The 15,348-nt window shown below is 41.3% G+C and overlaps 1 protein-coding gene across 1 annotated transcript in view; it reads right to left on the bottom strand.

Annotated features, from left to right (window-relative positions):
- The window catches only part of si:dkey-97m3.1 (fatty acyl-CoA reductase 1), a 55,386-nt gene that overhangs the window by 10,799 nt on the left and 29,239 nt on the right, over window positions 1-15,348 (bottom strand). Inside the window, exons 3-4 of the mRNA XM_062443694.1 lie at window positions 5,379-5,554; window positions 998-1,177 (exon numbers count right to left, since the gene is read on the bottom strand). Coding sequence (XP_062299678.1) covers window positions 998-1,177; window positions 5,379-5,554 — 356 coding nt within the window. The remainder of the gene's footprint in view (window positions 1-997; window positions 1,178-5,378; window positions 5,555-15,348) is intronic.

Raw genomic sequence — 15,348 nt, forward strand, 5'->3', positions numbered from 1 at the left:
ATATGGGACCTATAAGACTGTTTAAAGACAGAGTGGTCTGTGCTTAGCCAGAGCATTGACAGCAAACCTGACTGTGTTAGGCAGGGACAGAAAGAGGCCCTCAGAAAAGCACTTAAAAAACACTTTTCACCATTACAGAAGTGATTAATAGACTCACATAAACAGTGCAGATATAACTATAAGTGTGACTTTTAAGGGACTTGTAAAGCAGAGAAAATCTCTTTTCAGATATTGTGTAATTGTGTGTGTAACTTAAGAAATGTTATGGCTTATGAATTAAATTTTACATTTGATTCAATGTTTTATATCGTCACATCTCCAAATCTGTTCACTTTTCCTTTATGGATTAGGAAAATTCAGCTGGTTCTTAACTAAAATGAAGCACTTTAAGAATCTTTGTACACAAAAAGCATCGTCATAAAGCATAAAGACGGCTGCTTTGGAGATACAAAGTCACAGGATAGCAATAATAGTCTTGCCTAAAAAAAAACAAAGGAATAATTCCTGGAAGACGTTCTGAACAGCAGCTAGGACTGAATGATCCTTTTGAGATTTGCTTTTGGCATATTTGTCCTTATTTGATAGCGGACAGCGTGGAGCTGGACAGGAAAAGTGGGGAAAGAGATGATATGACATGCAACCAATGTCCCCAGCTGCAATCAAAGTGGGGATGTTGCAGTTATTTGGTATTTTCCCCATTTTTATGAAACTGGTACAGCTGATATTTAACAAAGCTGGAACTGCAGCTTCTGATGTGTATGAGCTGCATATATTTTCTGCAGCCTGTAAAGATCTTTAACGGCGATTTCCGCTTTATCATTTTCCCTCCCGACTGGAGACCAGCTTTTTTGAAAACAACTGCAGACAACTTGGCTTTTCAGGTGTGGCAGACAAAGCATCGATCAGCCTTCAGAAGCAGTTCGGCTTTTACATCCATTTCAACACAGTATGAATCAAAGTGAAGTGGAATTTATTCCGCAACCCTTCACCCACTCACTCCAGAGATTCGATGAGTTTCTTGGGCTCGACGGGCGGCGGATAGATGACCTCGTCGATGTGCCTGCGGTTGCAGTTTGCATAGGCGGTGGAAATGTGAATGAAGGCCTCGAGGTGATGCATCTGCTGGGCCAAGCTGAGGAGCTTCTGTGTGGCGATCACATTCAGTTGCAGGGCGTGTCTGCCGGAGAGAGGAGAGGTAGGAGAGGATGAGTCAAGTAGTGCGTGTGGGAGGAAAGGTCGTAAAAATGGGTCTTTGTGTGTGTGAGTGTGTGTGTATGTGTGTGTGTGTGGGGGGGGGAGAATAGACAGAGATATGTGTGTGTAGGGAAAGGCTTTGAGATTGTGTTTGTCAGACTGCTAATATCTCTGTTTGAGCATTTGCATGCGAGAACGTTTATGTTTGCTGACAAGTGTGTCTTCCATTCAAATGAGAATTTGCAGACCGGTGGGAATTTACGGTACACGATTATAAGCCGAAGCAGAATGACACGACTGAATGGTGAGACATGAAACCACACAAAAAAGGGAGAGGGGACAAGACAGGATGAGGGGATGAAAAAAAAGCCAACATCTGCTCTTCTCTTCATAAATGTGTTAGTCTCATCACTATTTTCATAACACTGTTTTTAAGCTTACCATTCATCTAGCCAGCAAACACTTCTTACTCTTGATGTACAGTAGATGCAATTAGAGCTGCACATAACTATAACTATGCAATCGATAAAAAACATTTTTCCTACACTCTGAGGGTTAGGAGTAGCTCCTCTTTAAGGGTGGAGAGTCTAAATAAATAACTGGCTTGACGAGTCTGCTGCATCCGCAGATCTACTGCAATAAGCCAAGCATCCCTAATTTCTTTATTACTTGTGCAAATAAATGTCCAAACTGCTTTAGACCATGTGATGGAATATGTAGAAGAAGAAGAAATGGAGAGAGAGAAACAGTAAATTATCACAGAAAACAAAAAGTTTCAGAGGAACAAAAGATAAAAAATGATGTCAATTATTTTTGCTACTAACTGATGAATAGTTTAGTCTGTAAACTTTAATGGTGACATCTTCAAAATCAATTGATTTGTTTGACCAACAGTCCAAATCCCAAAGATAATTTGCAATGATGTAAACCAGAGAAAAGACGGCTCTTTATCTGTGCTAACACTGACTTTATGAAGTGAATCGTGATGTGACCGATCGAATCGTCAGCGTCATTATAATATGCTGTTATCAGTCATGTTCGTGCATTCATGACAGTCCTCTCTCTCGGTTTTTTTAGTGTGACAGAAATCCCTGAGCTCACGTTACCCTCCATAGAAATGATCCCAGTCCCGGTGAGGTAAACAGACTTTAACACAAAGAAAACACTGGTATCAGATTAGTGGTCAGTATAGGCAGAAATCCTGAGCAGAACAAGTGCATCTCTGTCATTTTGTTCAAGTAATGACTTGAACAATTTGTTGATTATAATTGTCAGTTAATATTGTTGGTTGACTTCACCCATTGTTGACATCACAAATTGTTGAATTTATTTAGATTTTTTTTTGGACATGAATAACTTTGAGCACACATATAATGAGCAGACACTTATTAATTAAACCTTTACCTTTACAAATGACATAGAATTCTATAGGAAATTTGTATCAAATAAAAGGACCCACCAAAAAAAAAAAAAAAAGACAACTGTATTGATCATCTGCTAATAATCGTGCCTTACATGCCAGGTAAACTTTCTTTGCAAACCAACACATGCACATTTTTTTTGTCATCACTTAGAAAGTTTCTGCCTTCAGCAGTGGATCAGCTCTGCAGTAGAAGTGCAACAGCAGCACACAGAGTCCATTTTGCCCGAGGCGACAGTAAAGAAAAAAGAAAGAAAAGAGTGAGGGTCAGTTTAACCAGACTCTGCAGGATCGAGTGCTCCTCTGGCTCGGTGTGGGTGGTGCTCGTGAGGTGTGTGTGTGTGTGTGACACAGAAAAGGTGAGGGAGGCCGAAGTAGACGGAGATGGACAGTGTGTGTCGGTGTGTGGTGGGCGACGGGTCCACTGGCATGAATCAGACGTGGTCGGAAGGTGGCAGCTTGTTAGCGGTGGTGTGGAAGTGTGAGTGTGTGTGTGTGTGTGTGTGTGTGTGTGTGTGTGTGTGTGTGTGTGTGTGTGTGGATGAGGCAGGTGATGCCTTGGGGAGCACGAGCAACGTGTGTGGGCGTGACATCTTCCCACCACCTCAGAGCACAGGGCGTCACACCAGCATGACAAGTCATGAAAAGGAGGACATACCACTGCGCACTTCCTGCATCTGACTCATCAGCCATCTGTTTCTGCCATTATGATTTCAATACAACAACTAGAAGACTGTACAGCTCTGATCTGAACTCCAAAGTACAATCTTTAAAAGAATAATCCTTATTTTTGTTGTTTTGACCATCATTTCTTACAAACTGGGAGTCAAGCAGGACAAGAAACATGGACTTCTTCAGGCCTACAAAACTTGCTAGAAGTGATCATAACTTGTAACACTCATGTTTCTTGCCCTGTTGGAACGTCTTTTTAGTCATGCTACTGCGATTACCTCTGTGAAGAAAATGTTATATATACAGATAGAAATGATGGCCTTAACTGTTAAAATAGGATCCAAGTTTTAATAGCAGGAGTTATCCTTTAAGTGTGGATAAAGACCAGCCGAGGTGTCAGCCTGAAAAGCTCTGAATCGAGTCTCAAATCTTAAACAGAGACGCCAGAGTCATATGATTTATGTCCCTGCGCTGCTTACAAGGCTGCCGGCTGCTACATGAGAGTAATGGCTCTGCGAGATGACAGCGATGAGAGGAAGGGAGGGAAGAAAGAGGAAAAAAGTGGATATGGGAGGTGAAAGCTGGATAAAGAGAGGTGAAAAGAAAAAAAGGTGAAGGCAACTAAGAGGGAAAGATGGAGGGTGAAGAAACACAGGAGAGAGAGACAGAGAGGGAGAGAGAGAGAGAGATCAATACAAAGCTGTGAGCAGAGGAGTCCAGCAGCTTTAGCCTAACTGAGCTGTCAATCACAACTAACAGGTGTCCTACCTGCAAACATGATAATCTATGTGTAATCTATGTGCATGCATATACACATCAGAGACACCATACACAGTTTCCAAGACTAATTCCTCAAACAAATGGATAAAATATATCTATTTTTTAACCAAACTGTAGATCAGATTAAAAAAAAACGTTAAGAATAAAATCTACATTTTCACTTTCCTGAAATATTTTGCCATTTTCCCCACATACTGGTGCATAAATTACTCATCTGATCATCTTTTTAAATTTTCTTTCAATCCCATGCAGATGATCAAAACAGCCTCTTTGTATCTTGAGCTTTGTGCAGCTTTGACAAAACAGCAGCGTGGTGACTCTACTAGGGCTGCAGTTCATTCTCATTCTCTGTTAGTCTCTAGATTAGTAGTTTGATGATCAGAGCGCAAGATACAACCTCTAATGTTTTAATTTGTCCTGAACAACAGTCCATACTTTTAATAATAAACAAATTAGAGCCACAACTAACCAGGCTAGGAACTGTTTTATATTTATATACATTCATACTAGAGATCCCTAGGTCAGCAGAATGGGGCACCACTGGAGTAAAGTTACAACAGGATTCAATAACCGTCCAGTAGCCTGAGGCCGCAGATAATGAGCAATGACACCATGACCAGCGTCCACTGTGATCGTACATAAAGCTGGACGTCATCACTTGGTTCAGGCGGTATACGTAGGAAGACCGTGTCCCTGACATTTAACCTCAGTAACCAATCAATTTTCACAAATGACATGTTTATATCTATAAATAACCTCCGCCGACTGATTTTCGCTGCGACAATTATGACGACAACTGAAGATGTGAATCATGTCCCGCGTCACCAACATCACACTAATTAGAATCACAGCACTCTCTTCCTGGGAGATTAAAACCTCCTTCATGTCCCGTTATTCTAATCTAAAAATTCATGATATGTGTGCACAGTCTCACACCTTGAATAAAGGAGGAACCATCTACATAAAGTCACCTCCATTGTGAAAGAACGGTTAGTTTCTCCACATCCTCATATATATGTACAAACAGCTCAACATCCTCTTTCTACAAAGTGAATGAAAACAGTGCAGCCAGTTCACTGAGCTGCATATCCTCTGTAGTGACGCCTTACAACAGGAACATTTACTCAAGAATATTGAAATGCTATGTCTGTTTGTGGTGCTTTTTTGCATGTCACTGATCCAAATCTCTTGTAGTTTCAAGCCACTGGCAGTGAAAAGCAAGATGAGTCTGTGTGAATTTGTGAAAGAGGGTAAATAAAGAGCAGATGAGTGTTTGTGTGCATGCGTTAAAATCCATGCGTGTGATTCTCACTTGAGCGGCTCGTCGAAGCGTATGGTGGCGGCGCAGTGGAAGACGATGTTGATGCAGGCGGTGAGTCTCTCCACGTCCTCTGGGCTGATGGCCAGGCCCGGCTGAATCAACTCGCTGCTGATGGGGATGATCTTCTGGTGGAAGTCGGGGTTGTCCTCCCGCACTCGGTCGAAAAGCTGCCACACACGGGACGGAAAACAGAAAAAGAGAAAAAAAAAAGTTTACACGCCAACTTAGTTATCAAGCAGCATTCACGTTGAGCATGACAACAAATAAAGCGGCCAACTTTGATGCCACTTGTAATTATATCCATGTTGCACGAGAGCTGGAGGGCAACTCAGCTGTTAAACCGACCGCACAGAGGATAAAATAGCATGACGAGGAGTGCAAATGATTTCGTGTCAGCAAAGACAGCGAATGTTTGGCTTTGCGTGATTCCCTCAGGTGAGAAATCATCCATGTGTATGCATAAAGTTTCAATCTAACCACCAGATTCGTTTAGGATGTGAAGCGTGTGTCCGGTTTTTGTTTGATAAAAAAACGACACTAAACATGGATGCCGTGAGATGGGTCAGACTGGAGGAAGTGCTGCAGTGCTCATGCTGCTGGCGGACTGTCTCGTCTTGTCAAAGACACTTCACAGTTATGAGAAAGTGTGACCTTCTTGTACAAGGACACTGTTTCTGACGACCAAACCTCCACACTGACAGCTATTAATAACCGCTCACAGTGCCGATACATTCAGTTTATTAGTGATCATTCAAGGAAGTGTAAAAGTGCTTTGTTTTTCTTCCTTTCTTTCATTTCTTACAATTTGTTTTATGAGTGTTGGTCGTACAAAAGCTATTTTAAGCAATTTTCTGGGTCGATCATTTATCATCATTTGACATTTTATAGGCAATACACTGATAAAATGAAACGCATAGACTGATAGTGTCATCATATATGTAAATGTATATGAAGATATTGATATATATATTATACTATAATACAGTATATTTCTGGAAAACTAATTTATTAACTGCTCATAGATAAAATAACCTGACAGCAATGTTTTTTTCGCCACAGCAGAGACTTAAAACCCAACAACCCAAAAACGACAAATCAAAGTAATTCATCACATCCACTGCTGCTCCCAGACTGTGGAGCAGTTTGGCCCTCACTGCCAGATCTTGCCCCATCTATCACCAGCTAAAAACCTTCCTTTATAAAACCACCTTTGACTCACCTTCATTTTTAATATCATGATGAAACCGTTTTTAACGTTGTTTCTTTACAGTAAATAATCTATTTGGGTTAGAGTTAAGGTTAATTGTTTATTTTAATAAAGCACTTTGGTCAATTCCTGTTTTTATGTAAATGTATTAATATATAAATTAACATTCAAACAAAATCTTAAAATCAATTAGTGCCATAAAAGACTCAAAATTGCCCTCCTCATAGACTTGTGACTGTGATACACTCAACAATTTTAAAAAGGGAGAGTTAACACCGTATTAATGGTACAGTAAAATCTAATGGAACACAGTATATCGTCATATTTCCCACTCTTACAAGCTGCTACTGAAACACCTGAATGTAAAAAAAAAAAAGAAGCTTTTCAGGGAATAAACTTCTCACAGAAGGTTTGAGTACTCTAGTTAAGAAAAGCATTTGTTCGAATGACAATAAGTCAATTAATGACAAACACATATTGATCAAAATCTTCATTAAAGCAGAGTCTGTGCCAATTGGCTGCATTTTAATTCACTCGGTTCAAAGGAAATACGACTGTGCCAATATCTGTACTTTAAAATGATGGCTTCTTGGGCCACTTAGGCTGTGACGGAGGGTTGCACCTGCGGTTCAGGCGAACACACACTACCACTGACTTATGTTCATTTCCTGTATTCTGCTTATTCTAACCATAACCACAACCACTACTTGCCCTAACCTTAAAATAACCCTAAACTCACCTAAACTTTAAGTCTTCACCTCAAAATTGATGATTTATGATAAAGGAGCTTGCTGTTTGTCCTCATAAGGGTGGCAAGTCCCCACAAAATCACTGTGTTAACAGATGTATGTCCCCACAATGTAAGGAATACCTGAAACACACACACACACACACACACACACACACACACACACACACACACACACACACACACACACACACACACACACACACACACACACACACACACACACACACACACACACACACACACACACACACACACACACACACACACACACACACACACACACACACACACACACACACACACACACAGGTCAGCAAGTCCGCCCAGAAAGATGCCCCCACCTCTCCCAAATTCAAGAAATGCACTCCCAGTTGTATACACAACACTATCAGCACATACCAAACATACTGTACATCTAGAGGATGTAATATTGAACATCTGTCCCTTTGTTGAATAGTTTGAGAAGAAAAGCATGAGGAAAGTTTTTGGTAGTGAACAATAGGTGCTGCAACGAGTGATTATTCTTTCAATTGTAAAACTTTTAGAAACAAAAGAAGAATGTCTATAATATTTTCACAATATCTGATGTCTTCAGATTGAATTGGTTGTTTCATTTGACGAACAGTAAAAAAACAAGAATCTACTGAACTTAACAATGTCCTAACATATAACAAATGTATTATATCCGTATGAAACCTTTGACATACATCATCTAATTTTCAAGATGCTATAAACCGCTTCGCTGATTATGATGAAATGTGTGCAGCAATGTACACTCATGAGCTAAATGTTCAGCACGTGTAATCCGACACAGAGGCCAGCTTGTGTAATATTGTTCCACCTGTTTACACTGCTGTTTGCTCACTGTGGGCTGCAGATGACATTCCAGCATGGAGGGGGATTAAGTGAACTCATGTCTAGATTTACCGTACCGGCTCATGTCTCACATTGCTGCGTGACACCCCCGAGGCACCCTGCTGAGTGCTGCATCAGAGTTGCTGCAGGACTGTACATAAAACAACTGTTTTGTTCAGTTTTGTTCCCTCGGGGAGCTGCTGAGAAAGTCAATTAGATGTCATATCATCACAGAGTTCAAATCAGGAGCTACACAAAGTAGTGCTGCTTTGCCACAAACACAGCTGACATAGATAGAAACAGATAAAGAAAAAAAAAATGGGGCGAGTGAGAGACGGGAAGAGAGGGGATTGGGATCAGAGGCGTGCCTTCTCTGTTATGAAATTACTGCTGTGTGTATCTGTGTGTCAGCTGTCCTAGTAAGCAGAACACACTTGCTGAAGAGGACAGATGTTGAATTAAACAGCTTCAAACAGCTGTTTATGTTCATGATCTGTATCCCCATCAGTCTTCGGCTCTGTGATTCTATCCTGCTCTTCTCCAAATACCCTCCGTTGCCCATATTAGGGACAACTTCTGATATACAGTATGTAATGTCATAACCCAGAAACATTGCCAACTGGGGAAGGTGGAGGTGTGCATGCGATTTTTTTGCACCTGATAGTGTAGCACTGCTATTATTACATAATGCAAAACTATTAGTGTTTACCCTCCCTCTGCTTTAGGCCAACAGCTGGCAGAAGCAGTCTGACTGTGCAGAGAGTGGCAGTAGTAGAAGAGCTTCACTGTGCAGCTTTCTCACAAAAATCCTTCCATCAATACCAAACCGGTGTGTGTTTTAAAGTGCAAATTTTCCCCCTTTACTGTATGATTCACAGAGCTGTTGAAGTCATGTTATGACCTCAACTCAACTTCCTCTTGAGAGTGTGTTGCTTGGCAACATAAACAAACCACCCAGATTTTGGCAGCGGCCCATCACCCACAAAACCCTTGTGGGTAATATGACTAGGAAGTCTTTGAGTTTAACCTGAAAACCAACTCTACTTGTAACATGCTGTATGTGTCGGGGGGACATGTCCGGTAAAAAGAGTGCATTAGGCAGAACACCGTCAGCATCACCAACCAGGTCAAAGACACCAAAATAGCAAAAAGAAAGCTGTTCATGAAGAAATCCATTCAATGCCACACATCACTCTGGTTTAAAACTCTCATTCACAAAGTTTAAAACAGCTACTGAGACAAAAAAAAAAAACCCTTTCAGAAATTCACCACCAGAAACAGCAGATGGAAGAACCTCAACACTGCAACAGTCAGAGCTGGTTTCACTGAGCAGGAAATTGTCACCACAATAATAATGGTTCTTTTTCATGCTTCGAGGAAACCGCTCGGTGTTGTCATGGAGTTACTATTATGAAAAATACTGCAGACTCAATGCGAGAGATGATTTCATACCTGCCATGACCGAGGGTATGCAAGTGTTGGTATCCGATAGTTTCTTGCAAAATGCTACTGCACGGTGCAAACTTTCCCTCATGTTAGTTGAGCCAGTCCAATTTTAATATCTAGCTCTAGAAAAGTTTCCTGTGGTGTCACTTTAAAGCTGTTGAGGTTAGCACAGGATTTCAAAAGCCTCCGTTTATTCCCAGCATGACCAAAATTCGAGAAGTTCAGCTGCATTTTACCCAATAGCATCAATTTAGCAATTTATAGGCCACGTAAAATGGGTTTTAAACCAAAAATCAGCAACATGTTAGTGTTGTAGCTAAACAGCTTACATAGCCTTAAATTTGACCTTAAAGATATTTGCTTAAAGTCAGAATTTGGGCTTTTTGCCTTTATATTTTTTGCTCTGAGGTTGACGATGCTACACGTGCAGCTCTGAGCAAGTGGCTTTTCATTTCTTTCCCACCTGCTCACTTCAATCTTATCAACACGGCTACTGTAGGTAGCTATTCAGAGCTAGCACTTACTGTACACATGAAAGATAAAAATTAAACAACACACAACAAGTGTACACTCTCAATGCAAGACTGCTACTCACACTAAAATAGTAGTATGAGTGTGCACTGAGCCAAAAAGATATTTGTGAAGCAACTGTAAGCCGAAGTTAAATTAAAGAAAGCCACAGAAAGAGTGCATCAGGGTCAGAGGGGGTGAATGAGGGCGCACAATGTGGGCTTCACTGCGCTCTTTGTTAAGGGTGAACGGAGAGAATGACATTGTGGGACTGTGGCGTTCTTTTGTAAAAAGACTCTTTGGTTCAGAAGTGGTCTTGTGCCAGCCTTCCACTGCTCGCATTTACCAGCGCACCCCCCCCTCCCAACCCACGGCATCAGTGAGCAAAACTGCCTTGTACAGGAAGACAATAGTCCATCAGTTTGCATTTCCTCAATGTTCTGCGAGGGTGAAAACACCACCACAGCCATTCCTGAAGTGTAACTAGGAATGGCTGTGTGGTCAGTCAATGAAATCAAACTTTAAATATAATCTTGAAGAAGCAAAGGTCAAGTTCCGTGAATGACTTTTCATTTGGAGTGGTTAAGGTGTCTTGCACATGTGGCCACCATTTGTCCTCTCTCTCTGCACAGGACACTGCCACTTTCAAGACCTTGAGGGCAGTAAATCATCCATCAAGAGTGCTTGAAGCAGCCGCTCTGTGGACTTTCACAGAAACCAAACACTAATGGCACTTTCCTTTCAGACCAGCAATCCGAGATGCCATTTAAACAGCCTCTCTTCTCACTAACTGCCCTTTAACTGGGGACCACTCTTTTCACAATCCCCTTCATGCAGACTTATTCCCTGGAGCAAAGGAGTCATGGAAAGAGAAAGAAAGAGTAGAAGAGGCACATCTTCTTCTTTTTTTAGCATTATCAGAAGGTTATGGTACCATAATGTCACCTCTGAGTAATCTTTTGGAGGAGGTCCTCATGTATGGTGAGTCACAGTAGGGCAGAACTTATGAAAGTCAAGCTCTTCACACTTTCAGAGGTGTAGCATAACGCCTTTTAGAAATTGCTTGTCAAAGCTGTAGACTCCAAACTCTTAAGGGGACAGAATATTTCAAATTAAGTGCTTGTTGAAGGGGCTGCATCCGATAATTATTTGTGACTTTGAGCAGTTTTACTTCTTCACACATCTATTTTGTCACTTTTCAAAGAGCGGACCACCACAAATACCTTCAAGGAGGAACTGTCTTTACCCCACTTTAACAATTATTGTCTCACGCTCCTTTCTATGACGGCAGTCTTTTCATCCTGCCTTTGAGTGTGCCTATTCCAAATATTCAGACGTGTACACAGAAATTGTTTCGTGGTAGATTCTTGGAAATTTCTCTCTTTTTTTGTTCCTTTGTAGCGTCTCTACAAGTCTGAATCGTAGCTTCTGTCTGCCATTGTTGGTTATTTAGCTGTTTAGAGAACCAGACATCGCCAATCAGAAGACGAAAAAGGCCGGAAAATGTATTGTAGCCAGGGAAGGTTTACCAAAGTGTGTCAGACAGAAGCAATTAACAGCTGCACCCTCAGTACTGACCTCCATTTCCTGACATGCACTATCTAAATTAGTCAAATAATAGGACATATGTAGGATTACTGACAAATGGAGAAAAAATGTTAGGTTTTGCGTAAGATATTAGTGACCGAAACTCCTCCAGCACTGAGTATTCGCACAAAAGGCTCTTCATAATGGAGGATGTGGGCAGCCATCATTATTTCTCAGATACCTGCGCGCTGTTCTCTTTCCCATCTGCTGAACTGACAAGGCCCCACACTGAGGATGAGATACTAAGCCTAGGGAGTAGACAGAAAGCAGTAACCCCTGGGGCTGTCAGCATATTAAGAAGAAACAGGGTCTTCTTCACCCTGTCTTAAATCCATCCCTGTCCTTGCATCCCCCCAGTGGTATTAAAACAGATTTTATCCAGCCTGTCTCTCCACACATTTCAACATTGCTACTCAGTAAATTCCCCAAACCTTTAACACTGTGAGCTGGAAACTCTCTGCAAGCTGAAACATTGATTTAATAGTAATTACCTTTGAAATACTGAGTCTTGATAATGCACTGGATGCCAAATAAACCTTTACAGTTCTTTTTGAGGGAGAGAAGGGCCAAATTAAAAAGCCCTCACCTTGATTTAAATGTGTGCTGGTTTATCTTAAACACTTTCTCAGAGCAGCGTTATATTTCACGAATGGTCCGTTTAGTCTCTCAAACCCAAATCCCACAGGTTCTTTAGAGCTTAGGGGGAGTGATCGAGGATTGCAGGGGACAGCTCATCCAAGCAAACTAATGAAAATGGAGGTTTTTTCATGTCTGGCTCTGGGCCTATCACTGTACACAACTCAATTGAGAAGATCAATATGAGCAGAGTAATAAGGTTTACAGTGACAGCAAATGGAGAATTTCTGGGCTTGGCATTCGGTATGCCGGTGGCATCGCATTCCAGCCTTTCAGACAGTGACCTCATGCTGAGCCAAGGAGAGTTTTATTACCGTCCAAGACTGAACGGACAGAAATGAGATCTTTCTTTATGATGTGCCTATAGGCTTTTGTGCTCCCATAAAAACGCCACAAAGAATTAATTTGAACTGAAGGTGAAATCAGCAATTTGCTTCATCGATCATGATGCGGAGACAGGCAGCCAGAGACGTTTTCAAATAACCTTAAAACTGCAATAACTGATTTTTTGGACACTTGAGGGCAGCAAAAACAAGCTGTCAACATCATCGCTATTTAAAGTTGATATGGAGAAATTGTTAGAAACAGTTGCCTATATAGACATCTAGCAACATTGGCATTCATTTGGAGTCATGTGTCTGTCTACCTGTTGAATGCAAGTTAAATATTTGTTCTCAATATTTGCTCTGGTCTGGTTGTTCATAAAAAATATTATATCAAAAATATTGATTGTGCCCACTTTAAGTTATCTGAGAGGAGCCAGAGTTAAGTGTCGAGTCCATCAAGGTCACCAAGTGTGGACCAACAAATAACACACCATAAGTCAATGTTCCTTAAAAATGTGTCTGAAATTGATGTATTTTTAAATAACCGACACCAAGACCTCTCAATGCAGAGGGTCTAACAATCAAATATGCAAACATTGTGATTGTGCAAGGCCTTCCTGATGTCATTTTTCACTTTCAGGGAATTTTAACAGTCTGTTGTTTTGTTTTCAAGTCAAGTCCCAGTCAATTCTCAAGTCCTCATTACTGAGACTGAAGTTTGACTTAAACCTTTAGCATTGCTAGTTATGTTCATCATCTGGAGTTATGAAGACAATCAATGGGCCCTAAAGTATTCTGGTTCTTCTATCAAGTGTACATCAGGCCCTTTGAACAAAGCTACGAAGGGGTGAAAATAAAATGCCATAGCGTAACGCGCTGCAGCCATCAAACTGGAGAATAAACAAAAAACTGATAAAATCTTGTCTGCTGCAACCACAGAGAACCATGTGGTATTTCAGCAAACACACAGAGCTGTTCACCCACCAGCAAGTGTCAAACTACTTCTTCCTTGAGCCCTAATAAGAACATCATGTCCTAAAGGTAACACGATGGAAAAAGACTCTCCGTATCAGATTGGTTTCAGACTTTATCTGAAGACAAAGCTGCTGCAGGTTGTAATCTTGATGAACACGATCCTCTCTTGATATGGAGAGTAGCTTCTCATCTGTCCTGTCACCAGACCCGAAGTCTCTCTTTACTTTTAGCCTGTATTTGGAAGCGAGGCGAGGATTCATATATCTTGACCTGATCAATAACACCCACACACGCCGCACAAACATAAAAACACACACAACTAAAAGAGCAGTATTGACCATAAATCAAATCCAATAACACAATATCAAAAGAAAAAGTTGCTCTGCCCTTTAAAAGGTTTGGTCGTGCTTTATTGAAACTACAATTTGGTGTTCCCAAGGGCTCCACAGTTGGTCCAGTGCTCTTTTCCCCCTATTGGAAATGGCTCATGAAGGGGACAGTCTTCACAGATACTGAGACTCAAGCATACCTGACGCAGCACAGATTCAGAAGAGTGAATATTAAATGGAAAAAATGAATATTTCAGAAGAATAGAAGTACGATTTTCTGTACATTATTATGAAGATTGACAATGTAGGTATAGAAGAATACTGAATATGTTAAGTGGTTTTTCATTATAATCTTGATTATTAGGGCAATGTGGCTGCAGTAATGTGATAAACACCATTACATCACACATCTCACATATCATTGGAACCATATGGATGTGGGGAAAGAGAGAAAGATGGCAGGCAGACGCTCCACACACTCCAGAGACACTGAGCTGGGCTGCAACAGTCCCCTGAAAGAACAGAGTTACTCACCACGCATGTCTGCAATGCCTTAATGACTTCACCAGCGACGTTTAATGTGCTAATTTGTTTCATAAACCGGAGTTAATTTGCAGGCTAATTATACGCAAAAGCATTGGTTCCCCCTTGTCCCTCTCTCTGGGGACATATTGTTGGGCTATTGGTTGCCTCTGAGCCTGCTTGCCTGCTGCATCGCATGCCAACCAACTGCAGATGAGCCGCAAATGTCTAGTCTGGCTGGCAGCAACAACCTCTTTTCCTCAGAGTCCCTGTCTGAGCACAGCAAAATGCTGCAAGTCACCCCCCCCCCCCCGCTCACTCTCATCCCTGAAAGTTGCTGTTTTAACAGAGCTTGACACGCCTTAGACACGCCGCCTTGCACAATGCACACATTAACTGCCTGAAATCATAAATGCACAGTCAGCAGAGCAAGTTAAGAATAGTCTGTCCTCGCTGCGGGATTACGAGGGAGATGCTTCAGGTGTGCCCTTGCTGACAGCTGGCATTAACAATTCAGGCTGGAATTTCATCAGCTCCACAGGTGGAAACGCAGAGCTGCTTGTTAGGGGCCAGCAGTAATCAATACATCCTGAATATTTATACAGTTTAAAAAGATCACCTGGCTCTGGATGCACACAAGAGGAAATCAATACAACGATGTAGTCATGTTGGATCAGAGTGCGATAATAGGCAAAGGACTGAAAATCACAGAGCAGGGAGCTAAATGATCTATAATAATGTGGAAGAAGGAATAATGTGTGTCGTGTCGATTTTAACCAGCAACAACTGCAGAAACCTCCTTTTTCTGACATTACTG

The sequence above is a fragment of the Scomber scombrus genome, chromosome 22, assembly GCF_963691925.1.
Source record: "Scomber scombrus chromosome 22, fScoSco1.1, whole genome shotgun sequence".
NCBI classification, from domain to species: Eukaryota; Metazoa; Chordata; class Actinopteri; order Scombriformes; family Scombridae; genus Scomber; species Scomber scombrus.